Here is a 25,379-nt window from a genome sequence, read left to right as displayed (position 1 = left end):
CAACTCCAGATGAAATGGCGCACTATGAAGGTGCTTAATACGATGAGCCACGCAGAAAGACTCAAATTCTTCAGCAGTAAGCTAAGCCCCATTATGTGTAATAACAGCTGTTGGGAGCTCTTCCACTGGAAAGATCTGTTTCAGGGCGCAGATTTTTTGGGGACACTGCCCATCCTGACGATGTAAGGATAGCTAGTGTGAGCGTCCACGATAATAAGCCACTTAGACACCAGAAACAGTCTGGCGGAGTCTAGATGGAGCCAGCACCAGGGGTCCATTTCTGTAGGCCAAGGAAAATAAGATTTTGGCAGTGTGGCGTGGTAGCTGGTGTGGGGTTGTGTACATTCCACATTCCCACTGATGACATGAATTAGCCTGGCAGAATCCTGAACCATGAAACCAAGTTGCTGAAAAGATTATATCCCAGTAAGTTGACAGCTGTTTGATATTGCATCACCAGCAACGGTGCCTGCACACATTTGTTTTTATAGTAGGCAATCGCTCTACAACAACCTTTGATTTGGCTCACGTGATCAATGTAACTCGTCAGACTTCATTTACATATGGCCAACTGTGAAGAGCCAACAGAGCCATAAGCAGCAATATTCGTGATAGTTTTAGAGGAATCTGTTTCAATTTGAGACTGCACATTTCATCCACTGAATCCAACAACCTAAACCACTCTGGTACCTTGCGAAATAACACTGTAAAAGCTATTTTCGAAGTCATCTTCCATGTTTTTAGTGTCACCTGTGCAAGTAGGGTACTCATCAGTGCGACGTTGCTTCGGCAGACTAAGCTCTGCCGTGTGCCCCAATTTTCGACAATTTAGACACTTCATATTTTTGTAACGATCATTTATCGTGAGCAACGAAGCACAGAGCACAAGACTTCGTTTTAGACGGCTAATTTCCTATTAATTTCGACTTGTCCCCTTCGTTGGAGTGGAATTATCCTTGACCCTTGGAGGGTTTTGCCGTTCTGTCTATCCTTGCGGCTGGAAGACTTGTCACTACTATGAAAATCCGTCATAAAAACCTCCGTCTTAAAAACCTCGGTTCCTTCGTGACTGTGGATCCTCTCTTCTTTGTTCAGAAGCCTGAATAACGGATAAACATTCATCGAGTGTGGGGTGATTTAAGCGAGCAAGCTCATTCCGACGGCCTGCATCTAGTAGATGAATGATAAGCACATCCCTACCTGCTATATCGGCATAGGGAAGACTACAACCTTCATTTTTATTCCTGAATTTACAATCCCTAATGAGAAAGACTGTCGAGGGTTTTGTTACACGCACAACGGAACGTATGGCATGACGACGCCACTAGAATCGTTCTTTCGAAATATTCAATGAATTCGTCCTTCACCTCTGCATAACTGAACACACATGGGTCTTTATCGGGAAATAACTTTTGCATCAACCTGTAGATAGGAGCACCAGCGGTGGATAATAAGAAATAACATTTGTTAACATCATATGCTATTCTATGTGCCGTGAAGAGTTGCTGCAGTCTGCCGATGTAGCTGGGCTAAGATCCCGTTGCTCCGTCAGACTGGTGGAGCGCCTGTGGTGTCCGCATGACTTGCTCTTGCTATTGTTTTCATTCATGCAGACTTTGTAACAGCTTTTCCGGGGTAGCACTCATGGGCTGCAAGAGGCGTAAGATTTGTACTGTGAGGTCAGTTTCCTCCTCCATCTAAAAGTAATTGAATATAGATTATCGTTCTCAGTCAGAATTATTCCTAGACAAATACGATGACACAGGGAACTAAAGGAAAGTTTCAATAGGAAATAGAGCACAAAAAAGTTCCAGAGTGCATGATATAGTGGTATCGAGCCCTACTACGACCACTGACTGTCTTCAGATCCAAAACACTTAGTCAGCAAAACGTAGAATAATACAGTGTGCTATGTAACCTCGAAGATTTGAAATACCTCGTCAGTATAATCTCTCGACGGCTACGGCGCTTGAGGAGGTTTGAAATTCCGTGTCGACTGCCACTGATGTGCGTCGTCTCCTAATGCTGCTAGTGACTGCTCTTGTCGGTTCAGAGTTTCTGGTTAGTTGCAAGTGCTGCACAAGTTTTAAATTCCTGTCCACCTGCGCTACTTGTTAAGCTCCTCACTCTCTTCATTAACGTTTTTCCAGTTTAATTTTGCGACTGTCGCACTGTCGGACTCAAGTATTGGAGCTTTACATAGAGATCATGCCTCGTTACGAAAATGACCTGACCATATGTCCAAAGCGAATACACGTCTCTCATTCACTGCAAACATTAAAGTTATTTAATTAAGGAATAAAAGTTTCACTTTGAAATAAAAATACAAATCAGATTACTTGGGTTTATTGTTTCTCACGCTCATAATATAGTATAGTTTTAACAGTTACATTGATTTCACATTCATACTGAAGTAACCATTGCTACAATGCGTTTCCACATTAATTAAACATGTACTTACTGGACATGGAAGCCTTTTCATTTACTTTCTGCTCTCAATACGTTTCTCCACGACAATTACTGATTCTCAAACACGACATTGTATCAACCATAGATCTGTTAATTAATCTCTCGCGCTTTTCCACGAAATAACTGAAATAATTTTCTTCTACAAACCAACGTAAACTTTTAACTACTGATTCCAGTTTCTAGCAAATTCTACACATTACTTATTTGCTGCGGGGCAGTGCGCAACCGCTCCGTACTGCAGCTCAACACCGACTCTTTCCCCACGCCAAGACAGCGGGTGACCGCTAGAACTAGGACTGGGACATTGTTGTCATTATGCGGTAAAACAATGCATTCACAGAGAAAAGGCGCGCTCTGCTCCGAAAGTTCCAGAAGGCAATTGTTGGTAAGGAGTACAATATCGATACATATAACAGTACTCATTACATCCTTCCAGGAAATTTTTTTTTCAAAGCCGCGAGAAAGAAGATTTTCGAAGACCCAAAGAAAAGGAAATAGAAACCCCACAGAAAACAGACGAGCGAAGAACAACCCATCGATGAGCGATGATTCCCTCCTGATTTATCATATTATAACACAACAGAAACACCACGTGCATTCCCTCGTCCCTACACTGGAATAACAATTTTTACATTTTTTTATGTATATGACAAACAGGCCATGAACATACTTAGAAATCAAATCTGTCATATTAAGAGATCAAATAGCAGGTAAATATCGAAGTGTTTTAGAATGAACTTCCATGAAAATGGTATCAAAAAGTACTTAATGCAGTCCATTTAAATGTCTACGGCATACAGCACATCCTAATGATACTAACGTCAATGCGTATTCATGTAAACATGTGCACAGGTTGCGCAGAAAAAAATAAGGGTGATTATAGGATCATTAAGTTACTAAAACCACTTTTTATAACCGTATAACATACTGTAATCAAGACAAGATCATTACTCATGTGATAAAATGATTTACCTTGGTTATGTCAATAGACGAAACGAAAAAATAATAAAGCACAACAGTTTTTGCTGTTTATTGCCACTTCTATGGGCACAAAGGCCAAAATCAAAAAAATTCTAGGTCAAGAGTAAACAACATCAACTCTAATGTACAAATAACAGTTCAAGAATACAAGTTAGTGTAACATAAAGGAATAGATAAAGTTGTGAGTAACGAAAAACAAGCAGAAAATGTGAGAACTGCACTTGAAAAACAAAAACAAATATTAAGATATAGAATTAATACGAATTGAAGAACATTTTCCTGAACCAAGACACTCACAAACGCACTCGTATTTCATATTTTCCTTTAGCACAAAACACAATGTACACACTCACTAACAGGTGGACGTAGCAGCTGTTTGACTATGACAGCAGTAGACATCCGAAGAGCACGATGAACGTCTATTGTAGCGTAGCAGCCGGCGGCGAGACCAAAATTCGCCGTTTTTCCCGTCGCAGCAGGAAGCAGCGGGTGTTGGTTTTGGGCAGGAGCGGCGTGCTGCGTAATGACCAGCGTCCTGTTTGGACGTCGCCGCGCCGACTTGTGCGTAGCCCTTCTGTGTACGTGTCGTCATGAAGGCAGGAGTGGGTTTAGGAATATCAAGGCCAGTGAGCACGTCGAAAGGCGCATTCCCCTTCTAGGCTGCGGACGTGGAGAGGCGCGGTGAAACCGCTGATGCGTTACAGGAACCACCCCCCGCCCCCCATCCTCCACGATGTCGGAATGCAGCGAACATGTAAACACTTAGTTTGGCTCAATGTCTGTACCCCCGAAAAGAAATCAAAATACGCGCGGCACATGACACTGCTACTTTTATAAGTGTTGCAGCTATAAAATGCCAAAAGAAATAAATATTCACTGTTCACTACGACAGTCTACATTGCTGCTAGTCGAACACATATTCAGTACTTTAACACGAACAATATAAACTGCTAGATAAATCGCTGTTCATGAATATTTTGCAGTACTTTTAACTGCACGTGCCACATAGGCTACTTGGGGTCATACGACATTTACAATGCATCACGTCGACCTCTCTTCCCTCTTCTTTTCTTCTCCGCTTCCACTGCATAGTATTCACGTCATTGTAGGCAATCAACCGACAATTTGTCACTTCAGCTCTGCTAGTTCCGCTTCGCTCCAGTTCCCGCATACTTGTCTGACCTAGGCCGATCTCCTCTCATTCCACTTGTTTCCACAACTCTTTCCGTAAGACGGCGACAAGTCATAATCTCGCTGTAGTTCAAGATACTGGTTCCTTCCTAATTAATTTTCCAAAATTTGTGGGTACGTTTCGTCATGTCTCTTGAAATATGGATCGTAGCAAATACTATTTAAACTGTCTTCTTTTGTGCTTTAAGTTTGGTAATTTTCCAGCAACATCGCCTCAACCTCTTCGAACGGCAAACGCCTTTCTTCCCAAATAACATCTCTTCTAAATATTGTTTTTGTTCCGTATTTTCTTGCTTCAGCTTCTCCACAACAGTAATCTTCACATCCTCTGCTTGAATATTCTGCTCTGAAGTGTGTTCCATATCCACAGTCAATACATCCGAATCACACCAAGAATCTGTCCATCCTATAATATACTATCACCATCTGGGCACTTGGTAGTTGTTTCGTCATCTGATATCACATTAGCTGTCACTGTGTTTTCCACCTTAAGTTGAGAACCAGGCATTTCAATGAAGAAGTCGGTGTCTAAATCTGCTTCTAAATCTAACCCCCAGGTGACGTACAGTCTGTAAGAATAGTAATCCATGCTTTTCCCTTCTTACACTTCTTTTAGGTCCTTTTGAGATTCTTGCATGGTCCTCTTTATGTTTTGTGATCATTAGGCTCACTACAGTTATCTTCGTTATCTTCTTTCTCAATTTTACCAATCCAAAATATTGATATCAATTTATTCCTAATACCGACTGTCTTATTATCCAGCTGAATTCCGGCAACATTAACTACTGATTTTAAAATATTTGTGCGTTTCTCTTCTTGTCTTTCTTCATATATCTTCGACGTTTCCATATAACCTTCATTTAATTCCTTTAAAACATTTTTTAATTCCTCTGGATATTCTCTAAATTATCGTAAGTCCTTCACGATTTCTCTCTCCCGACTATCAAATCGTTAGCCTATTTTATCTAACGCAATGGATAGCATCTTCTGTTCACTAGGCTGAGCTTTCATATCACCTACTGGTACTTACTGCACTGGTACTTGCTCCTTTATTGACATTTTTAACTTGAAAATCAGAAGTACAAAATAGGAGTCTAACTAATTTCCTCCGTGCAAAGTTCTGCGTATGAGAAATAACTGAAAAATTTCGCCCACAGAGGCAGTTATAAATTACTCGAAATTGGGATTTTTGCAACACTTACATTTATTACTGTGACTGTTGGTTGCTGTATAGCGGTGTGGTGCTACACTCTTCGTGGTTCCCTTGCGTCGTCGTGATGATCGGCGAAACCACTACAATTCAAGATGATGTAGAATTACTCTTCTTGTCTCTAACCATTGCAATCCCGGATTCCGTACATTTCCGTTTCCCACACGTTATGTTGGCGATAACGCACTCTTATTGCTCTCTCCACAAGTACACTCATAGCTCTATTGTTCACAGTTAACTCTCATTATTGCATGCAACATCAAAGCAATTATCCACACACGGTACGCTAAATGCAAACCTCCTTACCCTCTCCATTAATGTCTTTTCTACTTTAATTTTGCGGCTGCCGGACTATCGGACTCAAGTCGGGAGTTTTACATAGAGATCATGGTTCGAGACGAAATTGGCCTCACCATAAGCCTAAAGCGAATATGTTTCTCTTATCCATTGGAAAAATAGTAAAGTTCTACATCTACATCGATACTCCACTAGACACCGTACGCTGCTTGGCAGGTGGTAGCCTGTACCACTGCTTGTCATTTCCCTTCCTGTTTCACTCGCAAGTAGATCGAGGGAAAAACGACTATCTATATGCCTCCGTACCAGCCGTAAATTCTCGTATTTTATTTTCGTGGTCCTTTCGCGTAATGTATGGTTGGCGGCAGTAGAATCGCTCGGCAGTCAACTTCACATGCTGGTCCTCTAAATTTTCTCGAAAAGAACGTAGCCTTCCCTTCAGGGATTCCCATTTGAATTCCCAAAGCATCTCCGTAACACTTACGTTTGTTCGAACCTACCGGTAACAAATTTAGCAGCCCCCCTCTGAACTGCCTCGATGTCTTCCATCAATCCGACCCGGTACGGATCCCAAACACTCGAGCAGTACTCAAGAATAGGTCGCACCAACGTCCTATATGCAGTCTCCTTTACAGGTGAACCACTCTTTCCTAAAATTTTCCCAATAAACCGAAGTCGACCATTCGCCTTCTCTACCACATTTCATTCATCATACCGACTGGATACTTGATCTAAGTCATCTTGTATCTCCCTATAGTCACTCAACTTCGACACCTTTCGGTATACCACGGCATCATCAGCAAACAACCGCAGATTGCTGCCCACCCTGTCCGCCAAATCATACGTGTATATAGAGAACAACAGCAGTCCTATCACACTTTCCTGGGTCACTCTTGACGATACCCTTATATCTGATGAACATTCGCCGAAGAGGACAACCTACTGGGTTCTATAATTTAATATGTATTTGAGCCACTCACATATAGGCGAACTTACTCCATATGCTCTTACCTTTGTTAACAGTTTGCAGTGGGGCCCCGTGTCAAATGCTTTCCGGAAATATAGGAGTACGGAACCCGCCTGTTAGGCCTTCATCCATAGTTCGCAGAATATCATATAAGAAAAGGACAAGCTGACTTTCGCACGAGCGATGCATTCCAAAATCATGCTGATTCGTGGACATAAGTTTCTCAGTCCCATGAAAGTTTATTGTATTCGAACTGAGAATATGTTCAAGGATTCTGAAGCAAACAGAAGTTAGGGATATTGGTCTGTAATTTTGCGGGTCAGGGTCCGTTCTTTTACCTTTCTTCTATACTGCCATCACCTGCGTTTTTTTTTTTTTTTTAGTCACTTGGGACTTTGCGCTTAGCGAAAGATTCACGATAAATGCATGTTAGGGAAGGGGGCCCTACCGTAAAGTACTCTTTGTAACATAGAACTGGGATTCCATTCGGACCTGGTGATTTATTTGCTTTCAAATTTTTCAGCTGTTTCTCTACGTCAGGTATGCTTACAACTATGTCGTCCATACGGACGTCTGTCCGATGGTCAAGCGACAGTATGTTTGAACTATTTCTTGAACGTAAAATTTAAAACTTCGGCTTTCGTTTTGCTGTCTTCAGTTGCCACACCAGACTGGTCAACGGAGGACTGAATGAAAGCCTTAGACCCGCTTATCGATTTTACATAGGACCTCTGCCAGATCTTTTGCTAAGGTGTGACAGTGGTAGTTGTTGTACGCTTCTTGCGTAGCTCTTTTCGCAGACGCATGAATCTCTACTAATCTTCGCTTGTCGTCATTTATGCCTTCCCTTTTGAACCGACAGTGCAACAGCCTCTGTTTCCTGACGATTCTCGGAATTTCGTTATTAAACCATGATTGGTCTTTTCCATCCCTTATCCACTTAAGTAACTAAAGAATGAAAAGTGTCACTTTGAAATGATAAAAGTACAAGTCTAACTACTTGAGTTTATTGTCCTTTATGCACATGACACACATCCATAACAACGCCTACCTTCATCCAGTCCCGTTTAACAGTTTTGTTGGTTTCACATTCACAATGAAGTAACCAGTGCTACGTTACTTTTCCACATTAATTAAACAGGTACTCACTGTCATGGAAGCCTTTTCATTTAAGTTCTATGTTTCTCCGCGACAATTATTAATTCTCAAACACGACATTGCATCAAAGATAAATCGGTTACTTAATTCAAATGGCTCTGAGCACTATGGGACTCAACTTCTGAGGTCATTAGTCCCCCAGAACGTAGAACTAGTTAAACCTAGCTAACCTAAGGACATCACACACACCCATGCCCGAGGCAGGATTCGAACCTGAGACCGTAGCGGTCTCGCGGTTCCAGACTGCAGCGCCTAGAACCGCACGGTGTTACTTAATTCCTCGCACCTTTCCGCGGAATAACAGAAATACTTTTCGTCTACAGACCGATGTAACAGTTGTAATTATTAATCCCATTTTCTCCTAAATTCTGCACATTACCCGCAGCGCTGCGGCGCCCGACTGCTCCTTGCGGATGCTCAAAACTGATTCCCCTTCCCACACCAACACGGCACTTGACCCGTAGCATTGGGGCGTTGTTCTCATTATACGGTGATAAAATGGTTTTACATATGAAAGGCGCGCTCGGCTTCGAAAGTCCCAGAAGCTATCAATAGTAAGCAGTACAATATCGATGACATCAAAGAAAATAGTACACCTTACACACCGTCCAACTGTAAGGTGTCTGGAACACTGCTAGCAAATGATTAGTGCAGTGTTAACTAACACGCTTTTATTACAACAAAACAAAATCATAACTTCCAGTTCAGATAGGAAACTAGTCTGAATCTCCTCTGGCTGAGACAGTCCAATACAGAGCATAGTCACTCTCCATAAGCAAATACTGTCCAGAGCTAAGTCTGTTACTGACATCACTGAGAGGCTGCAGCTGTAGTGACTGCTATATTCGTGGATTGAAGTCTCCTGGTGAGGAACACGGTGACGACTGTAGAAGGGCGATTCAAGACTGCCCCATAGTCGCTGGGGTGTGAGTTAAATACCCAAATGGATTGATACTGGGTATCTGCGAGACTAGTTGTGGCTACCGAGCAGTATCACGTATCGTTTCATTGGCTTCGCAGGCAGCGTGATGTTATTCCTCTGTCTGATTCGTGCACGCGACGGAGATGTGCAAAGTAGTCCGGCCACCGCTAGTGTTCAGTGTGGAAGTTCGGCGAAGTACTTACTGCTCTGGCTTCGCCTTGATGTGGGCCAAACCTGCATCCCACTTGTGACAGAAGGGTGGACAAGTCGGCAGGGGTTTTGGTGTGGGACAAAACAACCATGTCTAAAACACGAGTATCTGTTTTATTGGTCTATAGAGCGCTTGTTAGCTAAAATAATGTGCAAGCCACTGCAAAGTAGTAGGGAATGGGGATGCTGTTACAATTTTGATCAAATGGATATGCAACTCCATTAAATTGATCAATTAATTACCCCCACACCCACGCCCACGCCCATCCCCCTCCATCATGGCCATTCCCACCACAAACACCAGATGATGTCATGTGATTTCTGTAGCCTGCACACGGGTAGCCACTCCCTCCCCCCTACCCCCCCCCCCCTCCTCCCTCTCCCACATTACCCTATTGGCGGGATTTTTCGAATGTTGGCGGGAATTTCGAATGTTGGCGGGAATTTCGAATGTTGTCAGGAATTTCGAATGTTGGCGGGAGTTTCTTTGTCGCAGGGCTGTGCTGATGCCCGACACCGTCCCCTCAACTGGGAACTGGTGGGAAATGCAAAATAGCGGTGCCCTTTCTGGGACTCAAACCCTGGTCCTTCTGGACAGAAAGCCCAAATGCACCCTACCAACACATGGAAAATGATGTGTTGGAGGAAGGTTAGGTTAGTGTATTTTATTTATTTTTGTTGGGAAACTGAAATAAAGATCGGTCCTAATTACACAATTAATCATAATTATCGGTCCTAATTACACAATTATACGCATAGCGCTACACAAGGAGTCCCTAAAATCGCAATACAGCTCAAAAACTGACGATACCTTACAACTAGTGTTACACAGCTGGGAAAAAAAATTCACAATAACCCTCGAAACTAGTGGCAGACGCACGTAAGTTCTACCTTTCACGTAGAAGTTGGCAGGATAAAAGGCAGGAGTGGGAGGTACTACCCTATTTGTTTGGTGGGAAATATGTGCAACTGACGAGATGCTGGTGTTGGACAGAGAGGAGTTTGATAAGTGTATTATCTGTCAGCACACAGCTGAGGATTGTGTTTATCGCTGTTTGACATAGGAGTTTACTACAAATGCCTGCTAGACAATCAACCTGAAGCCCACGTAATCGAAGCCAATACACACTGCCATAACTGATGGAAAATGCTTCACTGTTCTAATTACACATCGAAATTGTCATGAAAAAAGCAGCACTTGTAATTAACAGGCCATAGAGTAAAACATGTATTGGGGAAAATAGTCATCCGAAAAGATTGCAGAGGGGTGTCAGTTGACCAGGCATTCTCCTCGATGTACGGCTGGGAACTAGGGAAATTATAGGCACTCCCACCTCCCTCATCCCTCCCCCTCCCTCCCTCACTCGATCTTAAGTGGGGACAAGGCTTTTTCAGATGGAGCTTACTGCATTTCCACCAGAAGACGAGCGGCACCCGGCCTGTCTTGAGGCAACGGTCCAGGCATCGATCTTTCGCCAACACAAAAGGATGTAAAATCAGCTAAACAATACGGGATAATTGGGGGCCACCCCAACTGCAACTTGTTTGTTCGTCTAAACTGTAGTGGCATCGCACTGCCCCACACGTCGCCCCCTGGTTGGGGCACAGCTGTGTCAGCGACCTCGCACACAGAAAGACCCCCCCCCCCCCCTCTCCGTTTTGCGAGGAAGACACTTTTATTTAACGTCAACACATCTTTTATAAGCAAGCGTCTATTAAAATGGAAAACATAATCGCGACGATAATAAATGTGCTCTTTCCACTAAAATACGTGTAGTCCATTTTCTTTTAGTTTTACGAGCAAAATCGGTATAGTTCTTACGTTCGATTGCAGGATACAATCCGCATCTCATTATTTTGTGACATCCAACGAAATAAAAAAAAAAAGAAAACTACAGCACCGCCGCCGATCCTGGGTTAGTGTGCATTTTGCCGGCCGGAGTGGCCGTGCGGTTCTAGGGGCTACAGTCTGGAGCCGAGTGACCACTACGGTCGTAGGTTCGAATCCTACCTCGGGCATGGATGTGTGTGCTGTCCTTAGGTTAGTTAGGTTTAATTAGTACTAAGTTCTAGGCGACTGATGACCTCAGAAGTTAAGTCGCATAGTGCTCAGAGCCATTTGAACCATTTTTGAACCGCCGCCGATTACAAGTGACCATACTGAAGATGGTTGGGTTATACACCACCTACACATGTCCGCACTGTGTAAAATCTGAAAAATAAATCCACTAATTTGCTGCGAAAACTAACGATCTCCGCAGAATGTTCTTGTTATTTCCAAACCGTCATCAGATCAAAGAAAAAGCAAGTATTTAAACTCCGAAGAAAAAACATCTATATTAAGCAGTTTCTTTCAGCTTGATGAACAAATTACACCAACTGAGAGCGTCTCTCACATTCAAATCAGTGTCTGTAAATAAACTATCACGCATGTGTGTATTAAAACATTTCAGGCACGTGAAATAACATTACAGAATACAGCCTTTCATATGGCTGAGAAAAGTGGGGTCACTATACTTTCAGCTACCTAGTTTAAACTACTTTTCGAGGCCATCCAGCCACCCACTTCCACATCCGAGATAGAAGAATATAGATAGTAAATAAATAAATGTCGTGTGGCTAGGGCCGCCCGTCGGGTAGACCGTTCGCCAGCTGCAAGTCTTTCGATTTGACGCCACTTCGGCGACATGCGCGTCGATGGGAATGAAATGATGATGATTAGGACGACACAACACCCAGCGCCTGAGCGGAGAAAATCTCCGACCCAGCCGGGAATCGAACCCGGCCTCTTAAGGTTGACATTCTGTCGCGCTGACCACTTTTTTTTTTTTTAATCTCATTTTGTTCTGTGGTGTCGTTGACTTTGTTCGTGGCGGACGTCCGATGACACTCGTTTAGGTTGTTCGTTGATCCGTTCACTCAGTTTTTTATTACAGTGTGTAGCTAAACCCTCTGACCGAACACGCTGAGCTACCGTGCGGCGAAAAACATTTTGTTCTAAAGGGTGTTTCAAAAATGACCGGTATATTTGAAATGGCAATAAAAACTAAACGAGCAGCGATAGAAATACACCGTTTGTTGCAATATGCTTGGGACAACAGTACATTTTCAGGCAGACAAACTTTCGAAATTACAGTAGTTACAATTTTCAACAACAGATGGCGCTGCATGTGATGTGAAAGGTATAGAAGACAACGCAGTCTGTGGGTGCGCCATTCTGTACGTCGTCTTTCTGCTGTAAGCATGTGCTGTTCACAACGTGCAAGTGTGCTGTAGACAACATGGTTTATTCCCTAGAACAGAGGATTTTTCTGGTGTTGGAATTCCACCGCCCAGAACACAGTGTTGTTGCAACAAGACGAAGTTTTCAACGGAGGTTTAATGTAACCAAAGGACCGAAAAGCGATACAATAAAGGATCTGTTTGAAAAATTTCAACGGACTGGGAACGTGACGGATGAACGTGCTGGAAAGGTAGGGCGACTGCGTACGGCAACCACAGAGGGCAACGCGCAGCTAGTGCAGAAGGTGATCCAACAGCGGCCTCGGGTTTCCGTCCGCCGTGTTGCAGCTGCGGTCCAAATGACGCCAACGTCCACGTATCGTCTCATGCGCCAGAGTGTACACCTCTATCCATACAAAATTCAAACGCGGCAACCCCTCAGCGCCGCTACTATTGCTGCACGAGAGACATTCGCTAACGATATAGTGCACAGGATTGATGACGGCGATATGCATGTGGGCAGCATTTGGTTTACTGACGAAGCTTATTTTTACCTGGACGGCTTCGTCAATAAACAGAACTGGCGCATATGGGGAACCGAAAAGCCCCATGTTGCAGTCCCATCGTCCCTGCATCCTCAAAAAGTACTGGTCTGGGCCGCCATTTCTTCCAAAGGAATCATTGGCCCATTTTTCAGATCCGAAACGATTACTGCATCACGCTATCTGGACATTCTTCGTGAATTTGTGGCGGTACAAACTGCCTTAGACGACACTGCGAACACCTCGTGGTTTATGCAAGATGGTGCCCGGCCACATCGCACGGCCGACGTCTTTAATTTCCTGAATGAATATTTCGATGATCGTGTGATTGCTTTGGGCTATCCGAAACATACAGGAGGCGGCGTGGATTGGCCTCCCTATTCGCCAGACATGAACCCCTGTGACTTCTTTGTGTGGGGACACTTGAAAGACCAGGTGTACCGTCAGAATCCAGAAACAATTAAACAGCTGAAGCAGTACATCTCATCTGCATGTGAAGCCATTCCGCCAGACACGTTGTCAAAGGTTTCGGGTAATTTCATTCAGAGACTACGCCATATTATTGCTACGCATGGTGGATATGTGGAAAATATCGTACTATAGAGTCTCCCAGACCGCAGCGCTATCTGTTGTTGAAAATTGTAACTATTGTAATTTCGAAAGTTTGTCCGCCTGAAAATGTACTGTTGTCCCAAGCATATTACAACAAACGGTGTATTTCTATCGCTGCTCGTTTAGTTTTTATTGCCGTTTCAAATATACCGGTCATTTTTGAAACACCCTGTATATTTTTCTTTGAATTTGTTTATGGCGGACGTCCGATGACACCCGTTCAGTTAGTTCGTTGATCCGTTAGCTCAGTTTTTCTACTACAAAGAGTAGCTAACGCTCTGACCGAACACGCTGAGCTATCGTGCCGGCATCACTCAGCTACCGGGTTCAAATGGCCCTGAGCACTATGGGACTTAAGATCTATGGCCATCAGTCCCCTAGAACTTAGAACTACTTAAACCTAACTAACCTAAGGACATCACACACATCCATGCCCGAGGCAGGATTCGTACCTGCGACCGTAGTGGGCACGCGGTTCCAGACTGAAGCGCGTAGAACCGCACGACCAACGGCCACACCGGCCGGCTCAGCTACCGGGGGCGGACAATATAGATAGTTGTATATAGAAAATGTCTTAGGAGTTTACAATTAGATTGCAAATATTATAAAGTTTAGAATGTATGACTAAAGGAATACGTGACCGCAAGTGTCACCATCATGGATCTTTAGAGTATAAAAGAGGCTTGACGGCTGATACTGATCAGTCTTCTGTGGTAGCTGAAAGTGTCAACATGGATTCCTCTAAAGTGCTTAACATGCCTCGGCTATTAGGGAGGAGCACAAGATCAACCGACGAACGTTTTGATTTATGATTACTACTGGAGAATCTGGACAATCTTGTTTCTGACATTGTCATAAATTACACCGAAAATAGTACGCTCCTTAGCTAGAAGAATTTACAGAACCATTTTGCGATAACATTATTATAGTTAAAATCTGTGATTAAGGGGAGTGTCAGGAGCAATTAGAGAAGGGACGATCTGTAATGTTAAATAAGGAGATGTGTGGCTCATTTAACTATTATCTACGTAGTAAATTCTTCAAGTTTGTCACTGAAATGCATAGTGTCAAGACGAAGCTACCGTTTCTCATACATGGAAACGACAGTGTAACAGCAAGAGGAATAGTGGATAAAACCAGCAAAGAAGCATTGGAAGCAATTTCGAAGAAATATAACATCCTGTGCCTGTACCATGTAACGTGGAAATAGCCCACGTTAAATTGGATGTTCGAATGTAAGAGTTGCCTGGAACATAAAAGCATCTGCTTGTAGACAATTATTACCTTTCAGATTTAGACATAACGCAATACTTTACCCGAATTTTGAATCAAATGGAGATGTGCGACTACCTACTATCAACCCACGACTTCTGCATGGAAGGAGACCGCCAGGGAAGCAGCAATGTGATTGTGGACAACGAAAAGACATCTGAAATAGACTGTTTAATGTGGATGAGCTGCAGTTGTAAAGATGTGTAACAAATTTATATGTCAAATCACACGTCAAGGAGTAAACAAAGTTATCATAACCATCTTACAGATTTTACAAAGTGTCCAGACACGCGACTATGGGAAAATTTTACATCTTCTTTGGCTAAGGAGCATGGCATTATCAGCCTGGAGGCTACAATATACAACTACAGAATGGTTCGCGTGTTCGATCCTATGTAAGGCCGTTTAAGTGTATCAGACACCAACTAGCAGTGTTTACAATGTGCTCCACTTTACTTCGTGCCCATTGCGTCCGTGTGGTGTCAGATAACTAATAAGTTACAGAACAATTGTTTTGCGGTGTTTAACAACGTTCTGCAATTTGTCTCTTGGGGTAAGAAGAATACCCGAATATTGACTGGTGTGCAAGTAAGTCTGCCAGACTCTCAACACTGAGAAAAGCCTATAAGTTATGGTCTGTCTGCATACAGTTTTAATTATCTACCTGTAAACTACATGGAAAGTCTTAACTCTGACTGCAACAAAGAAAATATAAGTATCACACGGAAGTGTTATGTTAAAGCAGGAGAAACTTATTTTTCTGAGTCAAGAACTTTGTTTCCACAATATTTTACAATATAGATATCACCGAACGGAGACTGATCCCTACAAATAGTGTTATACCACAAGTCATAATAAAAAGAACCAATGTATCAAACAGACTTAAACCAATCCCCGTTAAAGAAATTACTCCTTTAAGTGCAGTTAATGTATTAAGCTTATCGAAAAGAAAACTGGAAATGGAGGACCTTAAAGTAAAGAAAAGAAAACTGGAGTAAATGGAAAAGACAACAGCCAAAAGGAAAAATGTAAGCAGTGATTTGAAAAGGAAAAAGTTGTTGTGGATGTGCAGGCCAGGTTTATATATAGATTTAAACACATAGTATGGAGGAATCTGGCTATGAAGTGGGAATATAAAATATTGGCATTTACAATAAACAGCAATGGAAACCGGCTACGTGTTGGAGTACTGGCCTAAATCAATGGGATCGAGAATGTTTGCTATATTAAGGGATACAGGTAAAACGAGTTTATTAAGCTCTGTTCCCATTTGGATCGGCTAAAAAAGGATGGTTATATTGTAAGTGTGGTGAGCTGGATGTTGCCCACCTAGCAACAGTACAGCCATCTGTCGAGTTTAAAACTGATGGAATAACTACATTTAATGGACGCTCGTTTGCAAAAGTTGTAAACTTAAAGTTCTATACAGAAATCCCACAAGAATATGGAGCTCAAGAGTTGCCGACATACACATAGGAACACTTTAACACTTTAACAGTAGCGTCATGGAGAAGATAAGAGGAAAAATTAAAATCCCCAAATCCTCTCGCCTAGAAGAACTGCAGGAAGGAACTGAGCAAATAGTTAAAGCCATAAAACAAGTATTTTAAAGGAAGAAAATCGTATATGTAGTAGATTTTGAGATATACCTTCTCTGTATTTGTCAAATTACTGGTTGGAGAAGGAAATAAATCCTAAGACATTTCCTATACATAACGATATGGTTCAAATGGCTCTGAGCACTATGGGACTTAACTTCAGTGGTCATCAGTCCCCTAGAACTTAGAACTACTTAAACCTAACTAACCTAAGGACACCACACACATCCATGCCCGAGGCAGGATTCGAACCTGCGACCGTAGCAGTTCCGCGGTTCCGGACTGCGCGCCTAGAACCACTAGACCACCGCGGCCGGCATACATAACGATATATGTGCATGTATTTCGGATGTGGAAGTGGGTGGCTGGATTACCTTGAAAAGTGGTTGAAGCCAGATAGTTGAAAGCGTATCGATCCCCTTTTCTTACGCATTTGTGGGGGCAGTGTGGGGACAGTCCAGAGTGTGTGAGGACACCGACACAGCTATGCTCCGAGTACGTGTTGCATTATGAACTCTTAATTAAGACTACTGATTTCTTTTCACGACAATTTCGCTGTGTAATTAGAACACTGAAACATTTTCCATCAGTTGTGGTAGCGTGTATTAGCTTCGATTATCTCGGCTGCAGGGTGATTGTCATGGAGATATCTGTAGCGAACTCTGACGCCAAACAGCGATAGGCACAATCCTCAGCTGTATATTACAGGTAACGCACTTATTAAACTTATCTCTGTCCATCACTAGCATCTCGACAGTTGAATGAAGTTCCCGCCAAAAATAAAGCTAGTACCTTCCACTCCAGCCCTTTTTCCAGACAGCTTGTTGGTGAAGGGTAGACTTTCAGTATATCTAACACTAGTTTCGAGTGGTAATGTGAATTTTTTTTCGCAGCAGGATAACTCCAGTAGTATGAAATCGTCAATTTTTGACCTATATTGCGGATTTAGGCACTCCTTGTGTTGCGCTACGCATATAGTTGCGTAATTAGGACCTATCTTTACTTCAGTTTCCCAGCCAAAATAAATAAGGTATACTAACTTAACCTTCCTCTCCTGCATCTGCACAGTTTCCATATGTTGGGCGGTGCACATGTGCTTTTCATCGAGAAGGACTAGGGTTTGAGTCCCCGAAAGGGCACCGCCATGACGTCATCTTGGGGCGGTGGTGGGGATAGGTGAGAGAAAAGTATCCTGGGAGCCCCAGTACTCTACTACTACTGTGCACCTTACGACTGTCGCCGATATTGTTTTGTTCCACATTTTAGTAGCCTATTTCATTCACTTCTCGCATTTTATTGCAGCATTGCAGCAGCGTATTTGTATGTAAAATCGATTTATCATCCTGTTGAGTGAATTTACTGATATCACCTTCACAGATATTTTCAGCCTGTTTATCTGAAAAAGACAGCCTTCCTAGAGAAGAAGTGCTAAAAGCTGAAAGAATGGTTCAAATGGCTTTGAGCACTATGGGACTTAACTTCTGAGGTCACCAGTCCCCTTACAACTTAGAACTACTTAAACTTAATTAACCCAAGGACTTCATACACATCCATGCCCGAGGCAGGATTCGAACCTGCGACCGTAGCGGTCACGGTTCCAGACTGTAGCGCCTAGAACCGCCCGATCACCCTGGCCGGCTAAAAGTTGAAACACCTTCTAGACTCAGAGAAAACGTCTTAAAACTTTCTTTTTAAAGGCGCAAAATTTGTTTTCCTACAGAAGATGAATAACATGCTACTGTTACAGTTAGTAGCTCACATTAATAAACTGTCGAGAGAACTATATCCAAATTTATGCTGCGCAGTGGATGTACTTAGTACTAGGGTAATTCATTACTGCGTTCAACTGAAGAGGTAAGCTGGTAATGGTGTAAAGACCTAAATGTTTCCTCTACTCAGTCAAGTGTGCCCCCAAGTATGTCGTAATGCAGAAGTCTCGCTATACGTGCAGGTTCATTATCATCTTCATGTTGTCCTTAGGGGGGGGGGGGGCAGTCTTCAGATTCTTGAGGTGTCTGATTTACTGTCCAAACTTAAAGTCCTACGTTTTCACGGTTCTGACATTGCTCCCTTTGTTTTCTGAAGTTGAAATGAGTACAAAAAATGGAATAATACGTCTGCGCACCCGATTTCTTTGCTACACATGCATCTTACTTCCTAGCGTATTTTACTGTTGTATATTAACTAGCCTCCAAGAGAAACTGTGCACGTATTCTTAAACGATAGCAGAAGATTTCCAGTGGCGGAAAAGGGAGTGAAACCATCACCACCGTTTGCATTCAATTTACACACTGTGGTTGTGCGCGTGCGCGGCTCGTAAGTACGAACAGTGTGTAGTTGGAGGCGGTAAGTGCGGTCGGCTAACAAGCGATCTGCACGAGGTTGCCATTTTCATGCTCGACACTCGCAAATCCGTATCTGATAAAGCATTCGCTTTAACGACGTTTCTCATGATACATTGGAGCTATGTAAGCAACTAAAGTGAAAGGAAAAACGAAGAAAAGTAATTGCGCTTATTTCTCGTCTAATTGTAATGAGTAGTTGATACTTTTCATATCTAATTGCACATCACTGATATACAACATTAACCTGACACACTGAGTACACGACATTCTCAGGAAACAAGATCTAAACTCAGAGTAACATACACTAACGTAATATTTACTGCATATCACTAAGACCTGACAATTGAGTACTGCTCCACATAACTTTTCGCTGCCCTTCAATGTGATCGTTTGTTTGCAAGGTGCTACATCACACTGGCGCAGGCGCTGGAGATGAGCATGGGAGGCTCCCCTTGCGGCCCTGCAGGGACGGGGAAGACGGAAACTGTCAAGGACATGGGCAAAACGCTCGCCAAGTATGTCGTCGTCTTCAACTGCTCAGACCAGATGGACTACAGAGGCCTCGGGCGCATCTACAAAGGTAAGCGAAAGACAGGTGATACCACATGAATTACAGGGCGCTCTGGTGCATCTACAAAGCCAAGTGATATACAGGTGACCGCCCAAAGTTTGCACTCGACAGTGTGTACCATAACAGAGTAACAAGTGAGAAACGAACATGAACCCTAAAGCCGTGTGAACCAAAATTAATACAGCATAGCAAAATAAGCTGTTCGTGACGTTACAATTGCTGTGATGCTGTCTTCCGAGTATATAAACATCGTGGTTTGGCGTGCCACTGTGTTAGCGAATGGGAACAGAATTAAAACTTCCGGTGCTTATCCGAATCGGAACTTTCCAATGGTGATGGAAAACTCTTGCCTATTGTGTAATGGAAGCTGTTGTATAACAATTACAGTGAAGCCGACGAAACGCTAGATCAGTATCTGTCAAGTGCAAACTTTGAGTGGTCCGGGGATATTATAGGAATATATAAGTATGATGGGTGAAAGTGCCAGCATTGCTCTCTCTCATCACACCTTTCCTTACTCTTCATTATTATTGTGCGCTTCCCTCGTCGAAAGGCGAAACTCCGTAGAAAACTTCTACAAGCTATACACTTTATGTCGAATGCGTTAAGATCACAAGTGCTGCCTACCTCAGTGGTGTAGCAGCTGCAGCACTACAGTAGAGTGATAGCCCTATTGTTTTGTATTGAATGTCAACTCAAAATAAACATAATGAGCGACGAAGTCACCCCTGGTCTTTTCAGTGCGGTTCCTTTACATCTCGTTATTCGCTTGTGTAGTTCGTACCATATCTGCTGCAGTTCATCAGCAAGCATGCACGCCTAAGGTGGTAGTATTGCATGACAGACCAACAAACATTTTCCCTCTCACATCCTTATTCCTAATGGTAACTCTTCCCCTCCTTTTCTTCTTCTTCTTCTTCTTCTTCTTCCTGCTTTCCCCGTGCATCGACAAGCAGCACATTGGCCCGATCGTTATGAGAATTACTTTTTTATATATGAAAGTAATTTTTCAGATAACAAGACATTGAAAGAAACAATTTTTTGATAATATTATGCAAAATTTTGGACTTATCTGCAGTTGATTTTATAAAATGGGGGTTCCTATTTAAAAAAAAAAACGCAGTTGATATCCGTTTGACCTATGGCAGCGCCATCTAGCGGGCCAACCATAGCGCCATCTGGTTTCCCCCTTAAAGCTAGACAAGTTTCGTTCTTTGAAGTTTTTTCGTTTAACGCTTATTTCGTGATTATATACATAGGGGGTTGGGGGTAAGTGCATGTGCCTGAGTATGTGTGGGTGGATGGGTGAGTGGGTTGGTGGATGAGTGCATATGTGCGTGTGAGTACACATATGAGAGCATGTGCAGGTGTGCATGTAAAAGTGTGTGTTATTTGTGTGTGAGTGTGAATGTGAGTGTGGTGTGAGCTAGTGGGAGTGAGAATGGGAGTACAAGTGTGAGTATCAGGGCTAGTGAGAGTACACCTGAGCAAGTCAGAGTGCCCATGTGCATGTATGTGTGTGCACGCATGTAGGTGTGCAAGTGCGAGTGTGAGTGCTAGTGCCAGTACGATTGCAAGTATGGCTGGGAGTGTGAATGGGAGTATGTGTGCTGGAGTGCACACGAGGGTGTTTGTGTTTAACTCTCCAGCTTACATGAAAAGCTGTTGGTAACAACTGCGTAGTTTTTCAGAGCTGCTATTATTGCTTAATAGTGCTGTCAATATCTTTATATTTTTGTTAAAATGTAGGTCATTCAGATACTTTACAACACAGCACAAAATTCAGATCGTTTGGATACTTTTGAAGATGGCCTACATGGCAGCTACTTACTGGTAGGATGTTTCATTTTAATGTCTGGTAAAATAATGGTCTGTGGGTGGCTGTTTCGTTTTAATGGCCGGTACAATACTGGGATGTGACTGGATGTTCAATCTTAATACCTGGACTGCGATTGGAATGTCTAAATATGATGTGTAGGTTTCAAAGTCTATGTGATTGGTTTATTTTCAATATAAGGAGCATGGTTAAGGAGAGGGTAGGCATTTTGTGGTATTATAGAAATGGTATGACTTAGGAAGGGGACATGGCCTCTACTTGACACAGCCTGAGAAATGACTGGTATGCATATTTGGCCAGGAAAGTAATTTACCTTCCTATTAGTTTGTATCATTTCCTTATGATAATTCTGTCGAAGAGTGCTTTGCTATATTGTTGATGAACGTATTTGCCAATGTTCTTGATATTGTGGATTCCACTGGAAGTTCATCTTTTTGTAATTAACATTCCTTTTCAGATTGGAATTAATTACGAGATTTAATTGTTTTAAGGTTTCCATTATTTCAGTAATATTATGTATGGGTAGTTCGTTGCATGTCAGTAGGCTCCCCTTAATTAGTTTTATTGTGTCTTCACTTAGATGTACATGTTGTTCTCATCAAATGAAACAATCAAACCTGTTTGAGGAAGGTGTAATGTTTCCTTTTGTTTTATAACTTCATTTTTTTTTCTACTGTTCTGTTGTCCTTCATTTCATATTGTTGTTTTATGATTTAATTTATGTGGTTACCAACGTAGTATGATGGTTCATTCACATAATTTACGACAGGTCTCGTGGGACTGTTTGGTTTTTATATTTTGGGCTCGGTTCTGAGTGTTGGTGAATTTGTGTTCTTTTGTGTGATGTTTTGTTTCTGTTGGTCAGTGAACATGTGTTTGATGACCTTTTCATTGTTCTTTATGTATCCCTGGAAACATGCTGTTGGATCAGATTTCAGTTTTGTGATGTTAGAAGAGATGAACTTTTAGCCATTACTGGTCTGTTGTGTTCCAGTCATCAGCTCTGGTGACTATGTTACGGGAATCCTGTTTCCTTTTAATTTTTTTATGTCATTGTTTTCTAATTAACGTTTCCAGTTGAGCTTTTTTTTAAATAGTGATTATGGTATTTATTTCCTTCCTCACTAGTTCTTATGTTAGCCTTTCATATTATTCACGACTCCTATCACTCAAAATTGCCCCCTCCCCTCCCCCCTTTGCCAGAGCAGGCCCCACCACACAGACACACACACACACACACACACACACACACACACACACACACACAGAGAGAGAGAGAGAGAGAGAGAGAGAGAGAGACAGAGAGAGAGAATAAGTAATTGAATATCAAACTAAAGAAATACACCACAACGCAAAAAAAAAGACGGAAGAAAAACACACAGTGACATTTGGCAACACGATATACAGTAAACACAAACAACGCACAGTGAAAGAGAAATTTTCTGTTAAATGTATTTGAATACGCCAAAATTAGGACAATCGGCGTATGCAGGCCATGAAAATGCAACTTAGGGAACACATATAGAATAATAAGATCACAATATCGTGAGGAGAACCAAACAGTGTGAAAGTCGCGCGCTCTTTCTTCTAATCTCGTGTTTTCTACTAAAAATCTCGTGCTTGTACTCTTGTTAACTTTACTATTACAGAGATCACCTAAACTTTATTATTTTTTTTATTGGTCCTGTGCGCAACAAATAACTTACTTGGTCTTTATGCTGCCACTGCTTGATCTGCTGCATTCCATTATTTAACAAAAACATAAAAAAACCTATTATTCACGCTGAGTGCAATGCATGTTCTGTATGGCGGCTCCTGCTGTTGCTGCTGCTGCTGCTTACTACAACTACATATAATTCAAGAGAAACGGTTTGGTCAAATCTAAACTCGATTTTTTTGAAAACTATATTCTGAAAGCGATTCTCTCACATTCAATTAACAAAACGCTAGAAGTTCTTTGAACAATCGCTTCGTATGTAAATCTGCCTCCAGTGGCATTACAAATTAATCAAACTCTTGATCCAGACTGAAATACTTCTCAATTAAATACATAGTGAAACAATTCCCTGACAATTACAAAAGAAATCAATGACAAAAATCAATACTTAATCTATTCGCCTAACAATGGTTTCTTTTAAGAATTCAACTCCTATCATTATCAAAATTACCGTCTGCTGCTACGCACATACACAAACCCTTTTCTTTAAATTAATAAGCGCGCTGCAAATTATAAAAAATATCAACTCAATACCTAATCTTGTGTCACTGCTGGCGGACACAGCAGTACGGCAGCTCGGCGACGACCCCTCGCCCAACACACGTGCGCACCACACTAGGCGGGCTCGTACACTGGCCTCCAAAACTGCCACTGGTTAATCCGTGCACTGCGAAGCGCGACAACAATATCTTAGATTCCAGAGATTGTGTATGCGCGCTGTAGCCAACCTTTAAATCCTAAGAGAGTATTTCCAACTCTCAAGTGATTAAACCATACAAAAATTGTGCTCCAAAAATTTATTTTAACCTAACAAAAAGTAAATGACAAAAAACTGTAATACAGTAACATTCCTGGAATCATTATTGAATACAATTAGTATATACATAAAGCACACATGTACTACAGGGCTCTGAAGGTGCATCATAAATATAGAAATGGGAAACGCATATGGCACAGATCCAACCGCCTTCCGTTCAGCTGCATAGGCAGGTCACATTTTCAAGAATAAATACCGAGGGATTGCAGTTATGAACAAATTAAACTGGAACCATTACAAGAAAATATTGTGGGGAAGGCGAACCATAGACTACGTTTTCTTGACACAACACCGAAAACAATTTACTAGACTGTTTACAGTGTGTTTCTCCGTGGTCTTCCGGGTTATTATTGTTGCAATGGAACATAAAAAGAGTTCAGAGAAGTGCAGCTCATTTTGTATTATTGCGAAACATAGTAAAGTGTATCACAGATACGATACGCAACTTGGGGTGGCAATCATTAAAACAAAAGTGATTTTCTTTCCAACGAAATTGCTATCATCATCTTCCTCCTCTGGAAGTAAAAAGATTTTGTTGAGTCTCACCTATATGGGGAGAAAAGGCCATTGTAATAAATACCAAGAGACACAGCTCGCACTGAAAGGCTTTAGTGTTCATTTTTCTCACGTCCATTTTGAGAATGAAATGCTCGAAAAATAGTCTGAATGTGGTTCTATGAACTCCCAGTCAAGCATTTAAAAGTAAATTGCAGAGCAGCTACATATAAGTACATTTATGTGTATGGGACCTTCAATGGACGGTGAAAAATTACCTGACTTTCTGCTTGATGAGATTTTGCCTATCTCAAAAGAAAGACTTCCTCTGCATGGCAGGTAAACCGTGGGTTTACAGTTCGCTAATCCATTATCCTCATGCCCTAAGTCTGCCTTCGATTATACCTAAAGTGTCTCGCGACTCTGTTGTGGAGAGTCTTCATTTAGTTGCTGATGGGTCTTCCAGGGTGTATGTCTGTGGTCGAAGAAACTTTTCGGTTCCTGACATTTCATCCAGGGCTACTGTAGACAATTTTGGGGGTGGTCCTAGCGACGCTGAGTGTTGCCAACTGACGCAGTCGCCAAGACTCAATGTTTCCAGGAGCGCCTCCGAAGATGTCCAGATGTCTGGACGGAACGTGAGGAACCGAAAAGTTTCTTCGACCATGGCCGTACAGCTTGGAAGACTCATCAGCAACTATGACATCTGGTCGTGAAAGCCTTCAGTGAGTATCAATTTATTTTAAAAACAGTCTTTAAGTGTGATACTACGGGTGTTTCCTCTGTGGGCCGTCAGGCTCGTTTTCTATGGTGTTTCAGCTGATATTTGCAATTTCGTTTTTGCAGTGTGTAGCTGGAGTCAGCCCTAACTATACCGCTCACAACGTCTCTCAGGCGACGCCCAGTTTCGACGGAAAGAGTCGATTTGTTTCTCGTTATAAACAAA

At 42.2% G+C, this 25,379-nt stretch overlaps 1 protein-coding gene across 1 annotated transcript in view; it reads left to right on the top strand.

Annotated features, from left to right (window-relative positions):
* LOC126471528 (dynein axonemal heavy chain 5) overlaps window positions 1-25,379 on the top strand; it is a 1,073,018-nt gene that overhangs the window by 645,544 nt on the left and 402,095 nt on the right. Inside the window, exon 34 of the mRNA XM_050099754.1 lies at window positions 19,398-19,576. Coding sequence (XP_049955711.1) covers window positions 19,398-19,576 — 179 coding nt within the window. The remainder of the gene's footprint in view (window positions 1-19,397; window positions 19,577-25,379) is intronic.

The sequence above is a fragment of the Schistocerca serialis genome, chromosome 3 (assembly GCF_023864345.2).
Source record: "Schistocerca serialis cubense isolate TAMUIC-IGC-003099 chromosome 3, iqSchSeri2.2, whole genome shotgun sequence".
NCBI lineage: Eukaryota > Metazoa > Arthropoda > Insecta > Orthoptera > Acrididae > Schistocerca > Schistocerca serialis.
The sequence above is the reverse complement of the archived record's forward strand: the minus strand, read 5'-3'. Positions and strand labels throughout refer to the sequence as shown.